Below are 22,829 nucleotides of genomic sequence, written 5' to 3'. Positions count from 1 at the left end.
GGTGATAGCGATATGATATTTGGCGAGATGAGGCCGAGGATTCGTCATAGATTATCTGAAATTTGCCTTACGGTTGGGGAAAACCTCGGAAAAAACCCAACCAGGTAACCATCCCAAGCGGGTATCGAACGCGCGCCCAGGCACAACTTCGGATCGGCAGGCAAGCGCCTTAACCGACCGAGCTACGCCGGTGGCTAAGTTATTTATTAGCCACTGTATTCGTTAAATGACTCTTGGCAGAAACTATTAAATTCTATTCTTTGAAATACTTTAAAATTCTCTATTTCTACAATTCTATGTTGTTGGAAAGCTATAATACTCACTAGATAACCGCTTCCTAACTAGAATCTACTTAATGAAATGAAGTTCCCTTTATACAACTTCAATATTCCGTATTGCATTCGATATTGTTACTATTCTGAAGTAATAATTTCCAATGTTTGCAGTGGCTTTGTTAAAATCTGCAGATACAGAAGTACACAAAAGTACGTAAAAAGTGATAATTAGTTTACTGCAGCTCTTCCATTATCTAAATACATTTTTAAGTGTTTATATTACCCTCACTGGAAACACTGTTTAACGCTCGTTGTACTCTCTATGCAGAGCAGTCTGGATTGATCTAATCATTGTTTATTTTGTGGGTTGGAGTAAACCTCTACGCTATTAGCAAAATAAAACCTCTTTTAATTATCCGCATGGTTACAGGAAAAATACTTCTCATAAGTAATGGTGTTTATAAATTTCTTTTAATTCCACAATTCTGTATAAGAAAAAAATAGTTATCGTAGTAATGAAATATACATTTTGTTATTGCACGTTCATTTACGAAAAGGTAATTTAAAAATGAAATATTGATATAATTAAATTAGTCAACTACTTAGAATATTTTACTATGCGTTGTATTTATTCTTGTTATTGTAATTCCTTAACTATTACTTTGTGCACTATTAATTACATTTACCTCAGCGAAATATTAAAATTATGTATCACGGCCTAATTTCTTCGCAGTGCAGGGAGTTAAATTGCTAAAGAAACAAGAATAAAAAAAAAGTACGTACTAAAACTTCATGAAAGTCTACAAAAATGGTTGAATTAAAGATCAATGCCTAAAACTAATAGAAATTCCATAAAACAATAATGTAAGGGATAAGAAATCTTACAGCTAAAGATCGACATTAATGCATTCTTGTGACCACATAAACAAGGATCTTCGTCTAGTGTGAGAGCAAGAGGACACACATCATTCAACACGACGAATCTCAGTGCGATAATTTCACAGTCTTGCGAGATGTTTTCAAGACTCGTGTTTAATTTATTCTTTTAAAGGAAATTTGAATGTGTAGGAATTATATTGTCTTAAACCAGAGATTTACGAATATCTGCAATTTTCAAACCTGAAAAAATGTACAGTTTTAGAAAAAAGTTTGTCGCACGGATATTTTAAAAGTCCCAGAAAGGATGCAATGAGCATGATCAGATATATGTATGTATGTATGTATTTTTTTAACCTTGTTTATAAGCATGTTCCATTACAAAAATGCAATGTATGTTTGTATGTATGTATGTATGTATGTATGTATGTATGTATGTATGTATGTATGTATGTATGTATGTATGTATGTATGTATGTATGTATGTATGTATGTATGTATGTATGTATTTATTAACACTACAATTGGGTATATACCCGGTAGTAGTGATATATAATATACAATAATAGCAATACAATTACAAAATAATTACAGCAATAAAAGAAAAATAAATTAAAATAAAATAAATCTAAATTTATTTCCAACTATAAATAAATAGATGCTATAAACCTAGGACTATAAATAAAAACTATTATATAATTACGCCTAACAATGAGCAAAAGTAAACCTAACTTATAAGTACTTCTATTTCACTCAACTATTGCCAATTTTACATATCAACTAAATTACATATCATCTTAATTAATTACATATCAACTTAATTAAATACGTGACAACTTAGATAATTACACTTCACCTACAATTACATTTTGAGTCTAATCTTCTCAACCTTTCCTTAAATGTATTGATTTTGAGAGGACCACCCTGAAAGATTGCCGCAGGTAAGCTGTTCCAGTCTACTATTGTGCGGTTAACAAAGGAAAATTTTGCCATGTCCGTTCTTTGTTTTCTACATTTAAACTTCCTAATATGATCTGACCTGCCTAAGTATGATGGTGTTGCTAATCTAGTGTGGCATGTTGGTGCTGTCCTGTATACACTGTGATAAGAAACTACCCTCTGTTCACAATGAGAGATCAAGAACGAATGAGTCGCACTGGGTCTGTTCTCTTACCTTCGAAACACGTGTTTATTCGGAGGGGAGGCGGAGGTTGAGGTACCCTCTCCCTATGCACAGAGCACGAGTACTATGCGGCACACACTGTGATAAAGTTTTATAGTTATTGCTCACCGTTTTCCCTTTCATTTCTCTGTTTATGAATTATGCTTAACTTTTGGACACTAATGTACATTGTAACAATTATTAATTTACGAGTGATCGTGAGAGAACAAAGATTGAATAAAATGACGTGAAACAATAAGAGACATATTTAGAGAGAGAAATCAAGAACAGAGGTGAAAATAAAGATGAAATTATGAGGCATTGAGAGAGAAAGGATTAAAGAAATGAGGACCAAACCTCGAAGGAACACGAACGAGAAAATTGCGAGGTAAATAATAATTATTGTATCAGAGATAAGATCAAAAATAAGAAGAAATAAATATAAAACAACACAAGTGAGAATGAAAAACCAAACTTTTGTGGAATATCTACAAAGCTACGAAATCACGTGGGGAAAAAATAAAAAAAACTAAAAGAGTTATTGAGGGAAATGTTGACAGAACTCTGAGACAGGAGTGACGATAAAACCTCGTAATAGATTAAGATAGAATTATTAAAGCAAATAGTACTGGTAAGAACAACGATTGGAATTGATGATTATTATATAATTAGAGAGAATTTCAAAGACCAAAGCCCCAGAGAGAAACTACAAAAGAAAAAAGAGAGAAATATAGGGAAAGAAAAGAAATTGATAGAATAATGATGCAAATATGAAACACTGAGAGAAACAGATATGAAGGAAATGGCGATGAAATGAAGAAAAATTATTCTCAGAGAAGTTTTAAAGAAATAATGAATGAATAATTACAAAGTGAATATAAAAAAGTCAGTGATTAATTTACAAAAGAGAGAAAGAAAGTCCAAAAATTCGGGGATAATTGTATGACACACTTAGAGATTCTGAGACAGTTTTAAGGAAAAAGCAATGAAATGGCGAGAGAAAGAGAACATGTAGAGATTGGGAGAAATAATGATAAAATCATGATACAACAGAGAACGAATGAAGGAATGACGATATAACCACGAAGGAAATTTGAAGAATGTTTGAGTAAATATTAATTACAGGACAACAAACACACTAGTTTAGAAAGAAATAATGATTAAACTACAAAGAGCAGAGAGAGAGAGAGAGACTGACACACCAAACATTCATGGAAACTATTGTAAATTAACTAGAGAACGTGACACACAGTAACTGAGGAAATGGTGATAAAGCTGTAAGAAGTAGACTGGGTGCAGAGATTGAGAGAAACAGCGGTGCAACTATGACAAAGTGAGAGAACAATAAGTGAAAGAGATAAGATGAAATCACGAAATAGCGCCGGGAGACAAAGATTTGAGGAGAATAATAATTGAAGTACAAGAGACGAAGCAACGATGAAGAGAAACAATGACAGAACCACAAAAGAGAGGGACTAAAACAGTAGAGATTGAAGAAAATAAATATGAAACTACAAGAGATTGAAATAACGATTAAACTATAATATATACTATTAAAGACAGAGATTAATATACATTAAGAATTGAGGGCCAAATAATTTGAATAGTTACAGATATTGATAGAAAAGTGAATAGAGATCATAACAATATAATCAAAACATGTGTAATATCAATCTTGCGGCCTCACACTTACTTGACAAAAATCGGAATATTCGACAATCAATTAAATTAAAAAAGTACATTTATTGTCGGCTGTAGGAGTAGAACAAAGCAGGTTGAACATTCTAAATAAGCAATGATAAATAAAACTGAAGGTTTAATAAAACAAGTAATAAGGCACAGAGAGGAATACAGTAAAAATAATGCCCATATATTATTTAAATTCAATTTCGTGAGACAAACATAGAACGAAAAAGACAGGAATATAGAGGAAAGATATTGCTGAAATCTGTCTTGCAATATGGAAGCGACATTTTGGTTTTAAATACAGATTTAAATAGGAAATGACTACAGTAGCAAAGATCACTTAAGAAGAATTGCAGCAATTAATAGATTGGAAAATGTCATATTATTAATATACCGTATTAGAGAAAATATGAACGCCAAGGAAATTAATGACAAGTAGGGGAGGGTGGGGCATTATGGGGTAGCGGTGAAAGACAAGTTATTCAAGCCACAGGCCCAGTTGGTAGTGCTACCTGTTGGGACAGATTAGAGTTCACAAAGATAAGTCCACACTTGTAGAGTAACGTTTAGCGCGTCTAACCGCAAAATCAGATAGCCCGGGTTCAATTCCCGGTCGGGGCAAGTTATCTGGTTGAGGTCTTTCCCGGGGTTTTCTCTCAACCCAATAGGAGCAAGTGCTGAGTAACTCTCGTGTTGGACCTCGGACTCATTTCACCGGCATTATCACCTTCATATCATTCAGACGCTAAATAACCTAAGATGTTGATAAAGCGTCGTAAAATGACCTACTAAAATAAAAAAACATTGCCAAATATAATGAAGTTGACAGCATTGGCAGCCATTTTCAGCTACTTGAATGCAGTCAGTTGATAAGAATTCGAAATTCTGTGGTTTTACGTCCGGGTATTATATATTTATGTGGATATTCAAGTCGTGTTGAGGTAATTATGTTTCATTTCTTTTAAAAGTCATACGTAGTACTTGAAATTGTAGATTTTATAGATGTGTTTACCAGTGCAACAATTAATATTTTATTAAACCTTAACTGAATATCGGCAGTGTTGATTTAAAATGGCGAGAATGGGATAAGACAAGGTTTTCGCGAAGGGACATGTTGGGGCAATACCTAATCTTGCCCCATGTCTACAGTAAATTTGTCAAAGGCGATTACTTTTCTTTACAGATAGATGGGAATGGTTAGAACCTACAAACAGGAGAAAAATAGAAAGAAATGGTCGCCAGAATCAATGAAATTTTTCATTGATTCAGTTGTGTGGGGAGAAATGGGTTATAAAAAAAGTAGCAGACTTCTTTAAAGTCTCACAGTCTGCACTCGGAATATACAAGTGTGATTAAAAAGTAGTTACGATTCTGCCAAAACATAGTTAAAAGATATTTTCTTCAAAGGGTAGGAAGCAAACTGGAGTCGTGACATCCGCAGAGAGGGGCAACACGTTCACTATTGAAGTAAGTTTTAATAGAGTGGGGACAAGCATGCCACCTAATTTTATATTTCCTCGAGTCCGTGTAAATAATCAATTGATGAATGACTGCCCACCCGGAACAACGGCTGAATACCACCGAATTGGATGGATGCAGACCGAAATATTTTTTTCTTGGTTCAAGAAGTGTGTTACAGCCTGTGGACATAAGCTCAACATATAAAAAATGAATTGCAAATGAAAATGGAAATGAAGGCTTAGAGGGAACGACAAAAGAAGGACAAGGTGCAGAAAAACATTACTTTTATCCCTGAGCTCACTGCAGGCCTAGCTACAAAAGAAAAGGAAGTGAATCGCAAAAGTACACCTAAGAAATCAGTTGATCTAAGCTTGTGAACTAAACGCAAGAGCCAAAGATCACATTCATCTACTTTTTCATCTGATAACTCTGATACAGAATGCTTATATTGCTGATATTTGTACTCCGGGTCAACTGAAGGATGGATCCAATGTTGGAAATGCCAGAAATGGGGTCACTGTTCTTGTGTAGGCGAGGTGGATGAAGACGATGAGGTCGTTCATCCTTGTGCACTGTGCGAACAATAACGCCATCTTACCCCATCTGGTGGGGCAAGATGAAGTTTTTATCATTCTTCAGAGAAATATTTCTTTTTATACTATCTAGTAAAATGTACCGTTAAGTTATACTTAAAAGTGTAACAATATACATATATCTTTCTGAGGTTAATTCAACGTGTTTTTCTTTTAATTCTGCAGTGCTCGGGAAAAGTGACATAAGTCACTTTCCGCGAACCTCTTTTGATAATTTATTGACAACTTACGGAACATCTGCTCGCTTGGAAAAAAATACGTAAGTATTTCTCCCATTACAATAATTCATACAGAAAAAATCAAATCGACATAAACAAGTGTAAGTTGTCAATAAATTATCAAAAAAGGTTTGTGGAAACTGACTTATGTCACTTTTTCCAAGCAGTGCAGAATTATAAGCCTCTAAACACTAAATCCCCCGTCTTGCCACACTCTCCCCTACAATTCAAAGAAAATAGTTAAATTGATTTTGACACCTTTTGAGAATGCTGGAACAAAAATGGCAAAAGAATACTGTGAGTCAAAATCGCAAGTGAAAAGGGGGGAAAACGTATAAAAATGGATGAAAAACTTGTCGAGGAATATGGACAATAGGTGCCTAAAAATTCAAGATGGACAAGACAGAATGATTTCGAAGATATGCACGGAAAGACGGTCACTTGCTGTATAATCCCATATAAGAGAATAAAAGAGACATTATTAAATGAAATGATTATTTAATTACTGGAAAGGAACAAAACTGTGAGAATTATGTATTAAATCAGAAAAGAGAGAAAGTGAGTGAGGAATGAGAGAAAGTACGATACAACCAAGTGATAATATAAGATCAAAGGTTGACAGAATTCACGACGAAGCAAATCTAGGTATAATAGAATGAGGAAGTGTTGATTGAGGGTTTTAACAATGAAACCAGAAGAGACGTTAAAAGAACGAAAGTTGAGAGGAAACACGATGAAACTGCGAAAGAGACACAGCAAGGATTGAGGAAAATAATGATTAAAATGCCGTAGAGACAGAAAAGAGAGAGATCACAATAAAACCACTACGGAAGAGAACCGGGGATTACGATATAAAGCCCACGAGATAATGGATATAATGTGTGTGGCGTAAGTGATGAAACATTTATTCGGTCCAAAAACTGACCTTAATCCGACGGTAAACAAAACTGCGATATGAGACTAGTATAACATGAAAAGAGTACTGTGGAAGGAGTGTTTTGTTCCATCTGTGAGATTGTACGTACTAAAAACGAAACCATGTGTCAGAGTGTAAATAATTAATATTTCCATTCTATATGCAGTAAACATGAAAAAACAATAAAAGCAGCATCTTATTAAAGATGAGTTTAGCGGTCTAAAATGTTCAATATTTAGTCCGTCTATTAACACATCAGAACATAGTGAACAGAAATTTATCAACGATTAATAACTAGAAACAATTAATTTTTTGCAGTGAAGTAAATACTATCTTCCTAAATTCCTTCTGTTGCGCTTTTATAAAACAATAATTCAGCTAGTCCTGCTGCTCTAACTAAAAAGTCTGAAAACAAACTAATAGGCCTAGTTTTTAAAATAATGTTCTGTACTCCAACCAGGAGAATGTCTCAGGGAAATGAGACTCAGCGGGGTAATGCTGTGAAAGAATGTTGATTCCATAAAATGGCATAAGGTCACACACGTAGGTACACGTATCTCTATTGGCTAACTCTCACAGCTCAAACGATAACACTGATACACATATACTTATACTACCCTAGTTACAAAATTAGATCACTGTTAATCTCCTGGTCTTTTAATCCCTCCATACAGGAAATAACTATTGCAAGAGAGCGCATGGTTTTTAAACTAAAGTTATAACGGTAATATTATCTATCTACTTCGCTCCAATAGATGACGCAGTAGTAAGCACATTCCTTTCACGGTTAATCTCCTGGTTGGAGAACAGTAGAATGGAAAATTTTTAACCTAACCGGATGGTATTTGGAGAAATAGAGAGATCAGAATTTTCTAATCAGAACCAGATGTAATAAAATTGGGAATATAAAAAATAAAAACTTCATTGGTTTGAACATGTGTTGGGAGAGAAGCTGTTTTGTTATTAATAATAAATTGAATGCAAGGAAAATCTGAGTGGTGGTAGGCCAATGGGCAGATCTAAATTGAGATGGAAAGATCAAGTTCTCTTGGACCTAGATTGCGTACGAGAAACTGAAGCTAAAGCAAATTATGAAACAGAATGGAGAAAGCTTGTGAATATTATTTTATTAATAGTTTTCTGCCCAAGAGCAGGTCTTTCACTGCAAACTAAGCATTCTCCAATTTTTCCTATTTTCTGCTTTCTTCTTTGTCTCCGCATATGATTCATATAATGCCATCTCATCTGATATCTTCTTCTGTACCGAACTCCTCTCCCGTTCACCATTCCTTCCAGTGCATCCTTCAGCAGACAGTTTGTTCTCAACCAGTGACCCAACAAATTCCTTTTTTCTCTTTCTAATTATGTGAATATGCCAAAAAAAACTATAGCAACCCGCTTTTTATTAAGGTTCAGATATGTGGACTTCAACTCAAATATGTAAAACAATTAATATCGAAACAGCAAAGAAGAGTCTGATTACATAAGAAAGAACACTGTAATAAATAAAAATAAAAAATTGGGAAAGAAGTATGCACATGACCTCAATTTAAATTGAAATAATAATAATAATAATAATAATAATAATAATAATAATAATAATAATAAATTTTAATAATAATAATAATAATAATAATAATAATAAATGTATGAACATATTGGAAAATGCTATACTAGTTTTTCAGGTAAAACTCCCTGTGAAGCAGACTTGAATAATTTCAAGGGAAAAATGCCATCGATCTGGCCCGGGATCAAACCCGTAACCTCGGGCATAGAAGGCCAGCGCTATACCAATTCCGCCAACCAAGCCGACTGATGATGATGATGATTATTATTATTATTATTATTATTATTATTATTATTATTATTATTTTATGCTCCTTTTCATTGCATTTCAGTCGACCAAAGCTATTTTATTTATTTATTTACAATCGATGTCTCTGTCTACCTTTAGAGAAAACGTTCAGAATTAACTTAAGTGCCTGAATGGAAGTGTGGAAACTATTCACTCTAAAAATCTTCAGTCTCGGTTTTAAAAATGCTACCTGAAAATAGAATTCACTTCCATTCTTGTTTTCAAATTATCAATTTATTGATAACATTATGTGGAAGAAATAATTGTTTTCAAATTGTTCTAAAATTACAAATCTACTGTATTCAGATGTGTCGTATTCGATGGTTAGGAATTGCCTTCCAATACAAAGTCTTGATCTTTCTTTTTTTTTTTTTTTTTTTTTTTTTTTGCATATTCTAACATCATATAATAGATACACATTATGACATCTTCCGACTTTCATAAAACCTAGATATTATCATAAAATAAAATTTACAAGAAGCTTCAGATGTCATCAATTTTTTAGGCTAATAATTTCTGAACCATAAAATTGAAAATTTTTACTGTCTCTCTATCCCCTTTTGTGTCTTTCGGTGTTTTACCATAATATACTAGGTGTGTAATTTAGTTTTAGAGCAAATTTGGTGAGACGATCCAGTTAATATTTTCGAACCAATTAGAAACACCCTGTGTATATATAATTGGTCTTTCATGATTTCAACATAAATAAAGTCCTAAAACCTGTCTTAAGAATAGCATTTCACATACTTCATGTTATCACTATTTCTTATGTTTAAAATATAATTATTTTCGCATTTCACAGTTGCTTTGGATGAATTACTATGAAGTCTGGTGGTCTACATTTGTTTCAGTTTTCTTTGCATCTGTATATTCCATTTTTGTGTATTAACATCATTTTCAGAAATATATTTCGAAATTGTAATATGTAAAAGTGGAGATTTTTGCTACTTGTTTTGAGTTCTATTTTTGTCCGTACCAGACATTTTGTTGAAACGCGTGTTGCCTTTTGCATTTCACCTACGTATAGTACCCTCATCAATATAATATAGGCTAAATTTATAAATAAAATAAAAATTCATGATTTGTTTAAAATACCTACCTACAGCAATATCACAACTGCCAATAGTTTTCCGATAATTTAATTGAGCTTAACGAATGTTTCTTTTCATGATAATTATTTAGAGGCAATAGGTCGAGAAATATTCATCATATGACAAGAAACAAGATTTTGAAAGCGAAATTTAATTACTGGTGAAAAATATTTAGCACATGTGAAATTCGACTAGATATTTCGTATGTGAACAATTGGATCCTACTGAATGTGTATAGTAAATATATTTACTGTGAAAGCCGAGTTTATAAATGTATACCAATCTTCTAGAAATGAAATTCATAGCTAAACATTTAAAGTAATAACATCCAATCACTTTATTGTGATATAGAGTTTATTTATATATATATATATATATATATATATATATATATATAAATCTGCAATCAGCTTTCCTTCTTCCACCAACACCCACTCTTCTATGATTTTGGCCGTCGCAGGATATCTAGCGTTGACTGTAAGGTGACACCAGCAGCAATCCTTACGTTGACGCTTTTATACTAATACATTTATTTATTCTAGTGTTGGTTGGTGTTAAATCCTCTGGAGCTACAGAGTTACTTATCTCTTCGTATCAACCTCTAATAACTTCGAAATAAATAATCGAATCGAAAGCAGAGATGATAGAAACACAAAGCTCCTTGAAAGGAACAGATTAACGTGGGCTCAAATATTATCAAATGCCAGTTTTTAGCACTGTGTTTTTGACAATCAGTGTAGCACAATTCCCATTGGTCAGTTGAATATCAATAAGCTCGTTCATTTTCTGAGAGGTGTTCGTGTGGAATTATCAGCAAGATAGTAAACAAGAAAAGAAGCTTTGCTTTTAAATATTTCCTTCAATTAGGCTAAGCTAACTCTGCTTACGGAAAGAATTACTGTCCAAGAGCAAATTGCTATGCCTTACAAATAAGGTTATTCCTATGTGTACACGCCATTATTTTAGGTCATATTCTGCAAATTTCTAGGCCTAAATTTATTGTCACACTTTTCATTACGTTCATAGTTTCTCGCCTATTATTTTACTTAACAAATAACATGGCAATATACTGTACATGAATCAAGTGTATACGTTGTTAGTTATATATGAGCATACAATTTGAATGTTTGCATAGTCTGCTGAAAGTTGTAGTTAGGATGTCATGCTTAAATGCTATATGCATTAAATTCATTCAATGCATACTTCATTCATAGCAAATGTAGTCCATGATCTCTGCTATGTATGCGTGGTGTAACACACAAACGGAATGCGAAAGCGATTACGATGCTGAAAATGTTTATTTCTCTGATTTTTCACTATATATTTGTTACAACATCCCAGTACACTTACTTCCTCTTCATACTTCGTATAGATAAGGAAACTAGAAAATTACAACAATTATATTCTTTATTAATAACAGGTTGATGTAATATAAATCATAACTTCCACCATAATAATTATTTTGTCTGTCACGCAAGAAGCTCTAGATCGAATCCCAGACAGGCCTGGAATTTTTCTTTTAAAAGTCCATAGTGACACTTATGGCGGACCAGTTCGCAGTTAGGTTTCTTCTTAGGATTCCTCCGTTTTCTCAATATTGAATAGACCACAGTCTAGTATATACAGTCACGAAATTCAATACGTAGGGAATATTTATTTATTTTTTTATTAATTTTTTTACTTATTTACTTATTTATTTATTTATTTATTTATTTATTTATTTATTTATTTATTTATTTATTTATTTGTTTATTTATTTATTTATTTAACAATTACATATGCATAAAAACGTTACATTAAAATGCCCCGAAAGAGCAAAACTCGTGTTCGGGGACAGTTCCGTTACATAGATATACATACTTTGTAGACAAAATAATTAAGAAAATGGTCACATAAAGATGATAATCCATAAATAGTTGCTAACCACTAGGATCGCTACTATCGCCTCATTACAGACAATGCGAAATAGTACCGGCACAATCTATTGTTCCTAGTACCCTCAACAACTCAAGCTTCGTGACTGTACAGTATATATTAGACTGTGGAACAGACATTTTTGCCGCAATGTCTCTCTCTCTCTCTCTCTCTCTCTCTATATATATATATATATATATATATATATATATATATATAAATTAATCTATCAGTCAAATACAATCAATGAATCAATCGAATACAATAAATGTTAGGATAAAGATGAACGAAACTTTCATGGCCGGTTTCTAGAAACTTATGAAAGAACTCTCTAATAAACTATCTCTTAGGTAAAATTTATGCAATGGAAAAGTTTGTTTTCCTACAAAACCAACAAGTTAAATTTGTCCTTTCGTAATTAATCCATAAATAGGTTATTTCCAAAATCTGCCAGTAGAGCAATAATAGAACAAACAGGAAGGCAGTTTTTGGTATATAACATTTTATTGAATTGAAATGTGTGATTAAGAGTGAATCTTATTGTTTCAATTTATTCTGATTACATTAATAAATAATAACTTGATAGTAGGTTAGTATTCAAATAACAAATCACATACAGGAATTAATTTATCAAATTGAATTCAGTTTCTTATTTTATAAGGGCCTGATTGTATCTGTTTTTAGTGTAATTTGATTGTATCCTAATGTGAATACCATCAATACAGACTATGACATTCGAAAAGCCAGAAAGGTAATGAAATTCATTAACGGCGATTTTGGCTTTATCTCCTGTAGACATTGTAATTTTTTATATTGGCTATACCATCAATTAAATATGTAATTATTTTAATGAATCTGCATATTGTTGTGCTTGAATTTTTAAATAATTTGAAAGCTTCCTGTGGCATAAAATCTCACAGTTGGTTCGTGGGGGAAATTTTCAAGGATCTTCTATATTTTGATGCAATATTGGGTTGAATTCTTTCTGTGGATTTTGACAAACGATATCTTTAAAAAATCCCACTTACGAGTATGATTCGAATGGGTTACGTCTAAAAAGTATATTAGGGCTACATAACTAACTAGAGATGCATAATAAAATAAAAAATGAAATAAATATTAGGGTATATTTCTCTAAGTATCCTTGGTCTCACAATTCTTTCAAAAGTTCGTATAACTTCTTCAGAAGAAGAAGTAGAGTTACTTATTACATCCACATATTTTTATTCTGTTCATTAAAATATTGGAAGATCTAAGAAAATACACGAAAAAAATCAACATGGGACCCTGGTTAACAGTTCTTTTATGTCGCATGTATCTTGAGATTGTAGAAACACTTTTACAGAAATGTTCATATTTGTCAAGAGGATAAAAAGTTACCCAACGTTCTAGAAACCAGCCATAAGTCTTATAATATGCTTTCCCGAATATTGAAAATTAGTGTAGCCCTCTCCATTCGACTACAAGAAGTCGCTGAGAACAGAGATCACTGGAGTGCATATTGAATAAACACTCAAAAGCAGTACTTTTCAACGCAAACTCATTTTCTCAAATTATACTTAAGAAACATAGAATTCTGAGTAACACAGTTTAAAAGAGTACAAATATGTAATAATAATAATAATAATAATAATAATAATAATAATAATAATAATAATAATAATAATCACGACCAGGGATCTAATACAGAACAGTTTCTTCGCAGACTAACGAGCTAACCAGTCAGTTATCATGGAAATACAGAATGCATTAGTAGTCCTATATATTGTTGAAGTTGGTTGGCATATATATAGCGTGCATTAAAATTAATAGCGAAAACTAAAAAGGTTGAAAGTATACGATAATGAAAGCAAAAAAGTTCCAGTAAACATGAGTCCGCAAACGAGCCGTTTGCGAGATAATTGCGAATATTTGGTTCCAAGCCGCCACTGACTCTATTCGTTGTAAACATCATAATATGTTTTATTGCGCACAACAAGCGGTTCGCGATGTGCTCTTTTTTACAAAACTGAACATTTCCAAGAGGTGGAACACCTCCTTTAACGGGTAAGAGTGTAGAGTGAATTGTAACATGTAACGTGCTGAAGTAGTGTTGTATTCCTTGTTAATTAAGGTAAGCCATGAGTGAAATTTGAGCCAAATTGGATGGGGAAGTAAACGGAAAGTCTTCATTTCAAATACAGTTGTACTAACTATGGCGATATTTCATAATTAAGTCAGTGGCGACTTGTAACCAAATAGCCGCTTGTAACCCGGACCCGTTCGTTTCACTGTCAGACGCGCTAACCTTACTCCACAGCGGTGGACTGGCGTAAAGACTTAGACTGAAGCCGCAACTTAAAGTAGAAATAATTCCGTATATAAAAATTATTATTCTTAGCCAGACGTGTATCCGTAGAGACTATGTACCCCGAAACATGTCAGTTTATTCTGCATAGTTTATTTATTAAACACGAAGGAAAATGTTTATCTATATTGACTTCTATTATTCGTTTTGTAAATAAAAATGTAATAGCACGTTAATTTTTTACCAATACATAATTCCCGGATAAATTAACTGGTAGACACGGAGTAAGGAAAAAATCCAACAAATAGTTTACGAGAAATCACTGTGTTCAGAAGGGTAGATGAGATCTACACAGCATACCCAGAAACCATTTTGTTTAATTCAGGAATGCTGAAAACAAGTATTTCAGCGAAAATCAGAATTGAATTCTTTTGCTGCTTCACTATACCTATGTATATTTAGAAGAAAATAAAAATAAATTCAAAAGTTACGGTACCAGATTAGATCGTTCTTTGTCCTTATTTGGCTGCAAAATGCCGATCTATTACAATTATTATTGGTAATTCTTTATGACTTCATGACGTATAATCTATCGTTTATATTAAATCATTGTATAATTTATTTATTTATTCGAATGACAGGTACATAGATAACTTATATTTGACCTAACACAACCTCAAGATTAAAACAATATAACTTGATACAACTTAAAATTAAATCTAATAAAGTAACTAAACAAAATCCTTAAAGAACTAAAAACTAAGAACTAAACTGAGGCATGAGGTTTCTCGCTTCCCATATCTCGCACATTCTGTCAATGATTTCAGAGCTGGGCAGCGTTGGAGATGTTTCCTATTCATCGCTTCTTGAAGGACACAAAGGGGACAGGTTGAATTTTGGGTGCGATGTAGATCTACCTCCTCGCGGTGGACCCTTACTAGAGACAAAAAGATCTACAAAATGACACACAACCTCGAATCATTGTATTATAACTGAGCGATTTTAAACGCCTACAGCTGTGGATGCTAGAGGATTAGAGACAGGCCTATGGATGAACAGAGAGGAGTGACGTTTGGTTTCCGGAAGACGGCGACAGCTGTTATGATACCGGATTGATTGATTGATTGATTGATTGATTGATTGATTGATTGAATGAATTTTAAATGTTGTAAATGCAGTGATGCATTTCTAAACAAAAAAGTGCCCTGGTTCTGGGATTTGGATAGTACCGGTAGTAGTTGTCCTCGTCGTCGTCGCCGTTGCCTTCATCATCATCATCATCATCATTATCATCATTATCGTCGTCGTCATCATCACCACCATCACAATTTCCACAGGAATATTTCCGATATGACAAACGAAAATATTTTGGTTCGAATCTAGATATAGTCTATAGGTTCTTTGGTCTGCGAAGTAGACCTGATTATGAAATTGTTTAAGTATGAATAAAATATGAATTTTTAAAAGTGAAAAATTTGGCGATAATATAAAAATCATAAAAGTGATCTGGCGCCACCCGGCTTCGAAGAATAATGCCTTGGCGCCTCCAGGGCCCGCCAGGCCTAAAATACATCCCTGTAGGTATGTAGGGTAAAGTTGCCTAATTCCGTGATACCCCTAATCCCGTGATACTTTTTTAAAACTTAATGTCTGTCAAAGGTTTGCCGTTCGATCATAGCGCCAGACATCTTTCTCGAAAGAGTGCATCTTTCATCTACTTTTGAGACATCGGTGAACTTCATAGCAAGATACCAACCCCATGATAGTCAGTGAAAAAAACATATCACGGAATTAGGGGTATCACGGAATTTACTCTACATATAGTGCAATATCGCTAGAATAACAGTAGTGAACCTTATAAGAATGTCCTCTAATTACGTAGCACACTCACCGACACTGCACCCTATTCCAATAATCGCGGAACCACAATGTTGATTTTGCTCCATTGGAGTTTCCGGAGCCTGCCGGGTCTCCGGTATGTAAAACCGACTGCTAGCTTATAACAACCGCATGCTGATGGTTACCCGGTATCTCATTACATGTTGCAGGAGAGCATCCGGCGGCAATGCAGCACGGCGAACATGGGGCCGGGTCACACATCGAGGCTGGGCCATGGTGGCTCCCCCTGCTGGTCGCCACGGCAGCTACCGTCTTCTGCAGCAGATGCTGCACGGTCAGGCAGCACGGACTCAGGCAGGCCGTGTCCAGATGATGAGTGCATGGCCAGCTATGAACGAACAAAGGATTCAACGTGGAACGCGTCTCGAAAAGTCGCTCGTGTTGATGGACACTTTGCAAGTGGCGAAGTAACTTTTCTGTTACGTTACATATATTCTGTTAAAACAGTGACATTGCTTTTCTGAGTGACGAACAATCGTAGAGGTGGAATTGTACGGTGGGTTGTGATAAGTATACTAGGCTACGCCTTAGTTTCTTAGCAGCCAGTGGCAGTAATTTATGTTAGCACTTGTGGAACAAAAGCTGCCAGGAAATAAGATGTAAAAGTGGCGTTATATCCTAACGCTGCTGATCTCAGAACGTGGCTCGGCAGAGCCAATGAGTGACGTGCGTGAAGCTTTACACAATATTATACGACGTAGGTATACCATAGAGCGTTGAGACACAGAGATCATCTATAAGAGCAAAATATTTGGTCATTTATTTTTCAAATGTGTGAATATCGAGCAGAGAGGAATCAGAAATTACTGGCTAAATCTATTCGTTACATTCCGCATTGTGTTAGATTATTAAGGAAAATTATATCCTAAATTAATTACGTAGAATTTCAAGTGTTTGCCGTTGATACAAAGTCCGAAACGGGAATGAGAAATATAAAATGAATTTTCTCTTCACATAACAAATTTTTAAAACATGTATTTTATTATTAAAACAACATTGCAGACGTCCTTTATAAACGCAGAGGGAAATAAGTCCTTATTTAAATAAATTTCCAAACTTTACAGATAAACAGTTCAAAACCAAATATAAAACATCCAAATGTTGCAACATGTGTACTTGTGCCTCTTGGAATTTAATCAATCGGACTACATGAGAAAATACAAGCAGAAATTTATGTAGTCAAAAGCAGCATTAAATGATATAAATACATAAAATAACAGGATTCGTGGAACGCAATTTGCAAGACTCGATGTTCGTGTGAAGTAAATAAGAAATGCTGCATGAGATTTGAGGTTTTAACGATTATTGGGCTGTGCTGAAAAATTTGGGTTCCTCTACTGTGTGTTGACAACTGTCTTTTTTTTAAGTTTACGCTAGGTGTTCAACTGACTTCAGTTGTACCCATCATGATTTGTCAGATTAGATGCTTGGAAAACTTTCATTGCTGTTTTGTTTCTTCTAGTTATTTCGGATACCTGGCCATAGTACCTATTTCAGTCTTCAAGTTCAAACTCTTAGGAAGGAACTTGTAGTTCTGAAAAGTTGTAAAAATTATGTCCGAAAATTACGGGTGAGAAACCCAAAATTTTCATCACAGGAACACTGTGTGGATTTTCGTAAGAAAGCATGAATGTCTGATAGTTGAGGCTATAGCGAGGGATTATGAAGTAGTGATGCTGTGTAACAGTTCTGTGGCATCGCTAAGTATTGAGTGAAAGAAACATTAAAGACGCACACAATTTGGCATGACCGTGGTGATAATTTTGTAGTTTATTGTCCAGTTTTTGTCTCGAGGTTAAGGATATATTGGAATTTAGTAAAGGTTCTGTAAAGCTGTGAAATTGTCTTTTCGAGAACGGCAATGCATCACTGCACCAACATAAATACAGAGACTGAACGAGAAACGAAGTAATAACGGAAGGATGTGCAATGCTGCAGCAGCGAGAGTTAGTCTTGGCAACACCACAATGCAGTCCCGTAATTGGCAACGCTGCGCTCCGCAGACATGCGAGTAACTCGCTGCCTCGGCGGCAGAAACAGTGTGCAATTATATTTCACGTTCGCGACGACAGGAAGGAAAATGTTTTTATGCACGAGTTCCACAAATAAATTGGGGCAACGCGATAATTCGGTGGAGGGGAGAAGCGACGTGTGAGAAAGTGAAGTTGTGGGATGGGAGCAATGGCGTCCCAGGTCCCAGCAGACACCATCTAACCAGATTTTTTTTCCTGCCCATTTTTTGAAGTCCCGTTAAAACAAGAATTTATTTTTGTTTCGAAGACGTTGACTGAAATGTTGCTGACTCTCTTTATCCACACAAATATTAATAACAGGTTCCTAGAATACACATGAAATATGAATTTCATTTCTGCATCTGCATAAATCACGACAGATTTATATGGATGTAAATAATTCATTAATGTAACGATATTTGTGTTAGTATATTATAAATCACGGGTATTAAATAGATTATTGACTCGGTATGTCACTAATGATACGTAGGTCCTAATGTAAAGGCAAGCATAATACATTAATTAAATAGTAACTAGGTACACACAATCTGTATAATAAAAGCTACATTAATTAATGAATATAATGTTTAATTTATACAAACCATTATGCCAAATTATCCCCCTTTATTCTCAATTCCAGCTTATCTTATAATTTTCAGCGGAGCTTGGTTCGATTCCCAACAAGAGAGCAGATATTTATTTCCTTCTTGTAGGGATATAATTATTAAGTTGCCTTAAGATGATTACGTCATGTTGACTACATGACGAGGAAGTCCCACAAATTGTATCTATTGTTGGATGACAAAAGTGGAAACGGAACTGAAAAGACCTTGAGGATAGTTAATGACTGTAACGATTATACATAATTAAAGTAATCTATTCTTGTTATTATTCTAAGACTAAACTATACAAATGTATTCGTTATGGAAACAGACTATTCTGTGATGTATTCTATAAATTTTGTAAATTCAGTGAATTGTTCAATATGTAAACATACTTTTCAGTGACTAATTTCATACATTTTTTTAAATATGAAAACACATTTTTCAATTGCGTACTGCATTTAGTAAATTTTATTAATTTATTTGATATGAAGGTAGATTTTCAATAAATTACATAGACGTACCGCATAAATTTAATGAATTCCATAAATTTAATTAATATGGAAATAGATTTTAAGTTACGTGCTGAATATATTTAATAAGTTCCATACAATTATTCAATATAGAAACATTTTAAAGTTGCATAGTGCATTAATTTATTTAATATGGAAAAATATTTTTCAGTTAGCTTAGGCAGTCCACATATTTCATAAATTCCGTAAATTTATTCGATATTAAAACTCACTTTTTAATGACGCAGTTCACGAATTTCATAAATCGCATAAACGTATCCCATATATACTCGTAAAATTAGTATTCAGTTACATATTCCAAAATATCGCAAATTTCACAAATGCGTTCAATATGAAAAGAGACTCCACAGTAACGAATTATATAAATTACATAACTGTTCAATATGGAAATAATTTTCAGTTACGTAGGCCTATTTTATAAATTTAATAGATTCTGTAATTTCTTCTATATGAAAATCGACATTTCAGTGGTGTATTCAATAAACTGTGTCTGGAATTTTACGGAAACTCCTTCACATGAAACGAGAACAATGTGGCCTCTGATCAATACCAGAATTGATTCTGGGATTCTCCAGTCAGCTGCGATTCTTCATGTTTCATTACATTTTGAAGTCACTGGTTTTATTAAAAGATTCCAATCATTTCACTTAAATTAGTATTCAATTTCCCTTTCTCACGTCCAGTCTCCCAGAATGCACACTGCAAGGTGTAAGATATGTTATTCTTAATCTCTACAATTCCGTTGCAACTTAAAACAGTGTTCCAATGTTCGTAATTGTCAAATATACACTACAGATGGAAAATTATCATTAATTCTGGGTGTATCTTATTTCAGTTGGCCTATAATCGTATTGATGTATGAAAGCTTGATATAACCGAGTTTTGATGTTAATTTTCCACTCCGTACAGATACAATTTAATGGATTCGTTAGGGAGACGAGACTGTTCTACTAAACTTCTCTGGTATTACCGTAAATACCAACACACTTAGATAGTCTTCATGTATCAGTGAAGATATGTGAAACTACACAGGTATAATTAATCGAGAAGAATTTCAGGTATGAGACATTAATTCACGGAACTGATTATAAATTTCGTAACGAGACAGCACCGTTTATATTCACAGGAAATGTCATTTAAATATATTAACAGGTGTTGTATGTCCCGGTGCTGATTTCGAGGAACTGAATCAAGTATAAAGACAACCCCAATCACAAAGAACATATGGTAACGAGTGATCGCTGTAGTTTATTTGAGATCCTCTTATTTTATTTAATTGCCCTTTTGTCTTTGAAGAGGGTACAAATGTGTGAAATCTGTTTAGACCCAAGACTTTTATTTATTAGTAAAAGAATATTCCCTCTCCTTCCTTGGCCACCGTCTCCTCACATGATGGTTGTGTTTCCTCACCTTCTCATGGAACTTAAATGCTCATTGAGGTTGTTGTGTTTTACTGATGCACCTGTATAGAAGAATACAAACAATCTGCTGTTAGTATACACTAATTATTACTACATGAGTGAATGATATTTCTACCTGACTCCCACTTATGTATCAGCTTATAATTCCACCAAATGAATGATATTATGTACAGAAAAAAATAAAAAACATCTTTGAAACGATGTACTTTTATCTTACTACTTAAAACCTGTTCACAGTAATCAGCCGGCTGCTATCCACTTAAGGGGTTAGGTACAGCTTACAGCAGTAAAATTTTGGAAATATTCAACTTTTTTCCTCCATTACTGTATCTTGTACAATAATGAAAATTAATATATGTAAAACACTGTCAATCTGCTATATGAAAAAAAAATATATTTTTACGATTTAAAAAAATTATTTATTTATTTATTTTTTTTAATTCAGTTCACTGTGCAGTGATGAAGCGTTTCCCACATAACTCAAAAACTATCCAACATTCTGTGATGACATTTTTTGCGTGATTTTATGCATGTCATATGTACAATATATTGCAAGATCACGTCTCTACCTTTGGTAGATTGTCTGATAAAAATAAATTCATTTAAAAATGGTCAAATATAATTATTTTCTTGTAACACAAAATAAAAAAAAAATATTATTTATTAAGGAATGTAGTTGAATGAGCATGATATTGTAAACATGAGTTTCAGCAATAAAATAAAAGAGAGAGAACATAAAAAAGTTTATGAGTTATGAGGGAAAGGCTTCATCACTGCACAGTGAACTACGAACATTCTGAATTTTGAAAAAAATATATATATATTTTTTTCTAAATCGTAAAAATATATTTTTTTTTCATATAGCAGAAGGACAGTGTTTTACACATAACAGTTTTCATTATTGTACGAGATACACTAATGGAGGAAAAAAATATTGAATATTTCCAAAAAAAATTACTGCTGTAAGCTGTAGGTACCTAACCTCTTCAACTTGGCTTTCTTTTTCTAACTGGATAGTGCAGTCACTGGAAAAAGGTAATCTAATTACTAGACCTCGGATTTTTAGGCTTTAATAGGAAAGGTTGCAACAATTTTATGTAAAAATTCCTAAATATATGCAACAAGAGAAACTATCGAACGATAATAATTCCTAAAACTAGGTGCATTAAAGAACGTATGTTTCAGATACGCTAAAAGAACCTAAAATTCCGAGGTATACTAATTACATACATGGAATTTTCCTCGGCCTGTCGCAGTACACGAATACTCAGTGAAGTTCCTGTGGCAAGATTTAGCACAATATTCTAGTAATGACAGCATAGAATATTATATTGGCAAAATAATATAGATACATGCTTGTCCTTAGAGAGATTCCAAACCCTGATCGTTGTGGATTCGCATTAGGTGTCTCATATCCATGGCAAAGAATTTGGAGTACTTAAAGAGTAATGGTGAAACACTGTATATATATATATATAGCCAAAATTGTTGTCAACTTGAACCGAGCTACTGCACTGATCAAACAGGAGTACAATTCATTCAACGAAAGTTACACGCAACTTGTTGCGAAATTATTTCAGAACTGTACACAAAATTAAGAGCACGTATTTCAGAATTTGATGGTGTGTTTATTATTTAAAACAATAAACTATTCTGCACATTTTGTGAACATTATGTGCCAGGTTCTAAATCGACATGTAAGTATTATTAAACACAAAAGTGCTTATGATGACAAAATGAATTCTGAGACTAGAGTTACAGTTACACTGCCTCGGCTGCTGCGCTACTCGCCAATTCGTACCTTAAATCCCCCCACCCCGCGTATCGCTAGATGACATCACCCGCTCCAACTCAAGGTTATGGTGGATACATTGATCTTTCTTTTGTAAACCACCCTATACTTCATTGGAATTTGTCATGTAGTGTAGAAATAAAATTATAGACGCGACAAAAGTCGTCTCAAAATGTGTCCCTTGACATTCTGGGATGGCATCCTAGAACTGGCCCGAACTTAGAGATATATTCACG

At 33.7% G+C, this 22,829-nt stretch overlaps 1 protein-coding gene across 2 annotated transcripts in view; it reads left to right on the top strand.

The window, feature by feature from the left end:
* LOC138698101 (transmembrane and immunoglobulin domain-containing protein 1-like) overlaps positions 1-20,994 on the top strand; it is a 59,523-nt gene extending 38,529 nt beyond the window's left edge. For both annotated transcript variants that reach the window (XM_069823830.1, XM_069823829.1), the window contains one exon: positions 16,383-20,994. In XM_069823830.1, the coding sequence (XP_069679931.1) occupies positions 16,383-16,546 (164 nt within the window). In that variant the 3' untranslated portion in view covers positions 16,547-20,994. The remainder of the gene's footprint in view (positions 1-16,382) is intronic.
* The last annotated feature ends 1,835 nt before the right edge of the window (positions 20,995-22,829 follow it).

Source organism: Periplaneta americana, chromosome 4 (assembly GCF_040183065.1).
Source record: "Periplaneta americana isolate PAMFEO1 chromosome 4, P.americana_PAMFEO1_priV1, whole genome shotgun sequence".
NCBI classification, from domain to species: Eukaryota; Metazoa; Arthropoda; class Insecta; order Blattodea; family Blattidae; genus Periplaneta; species Periplaneta americana.
Note: the sequence above shows the minus strand (reverse complement) of the source record. Positions and strands in the feature narration are given on the sequence as shown.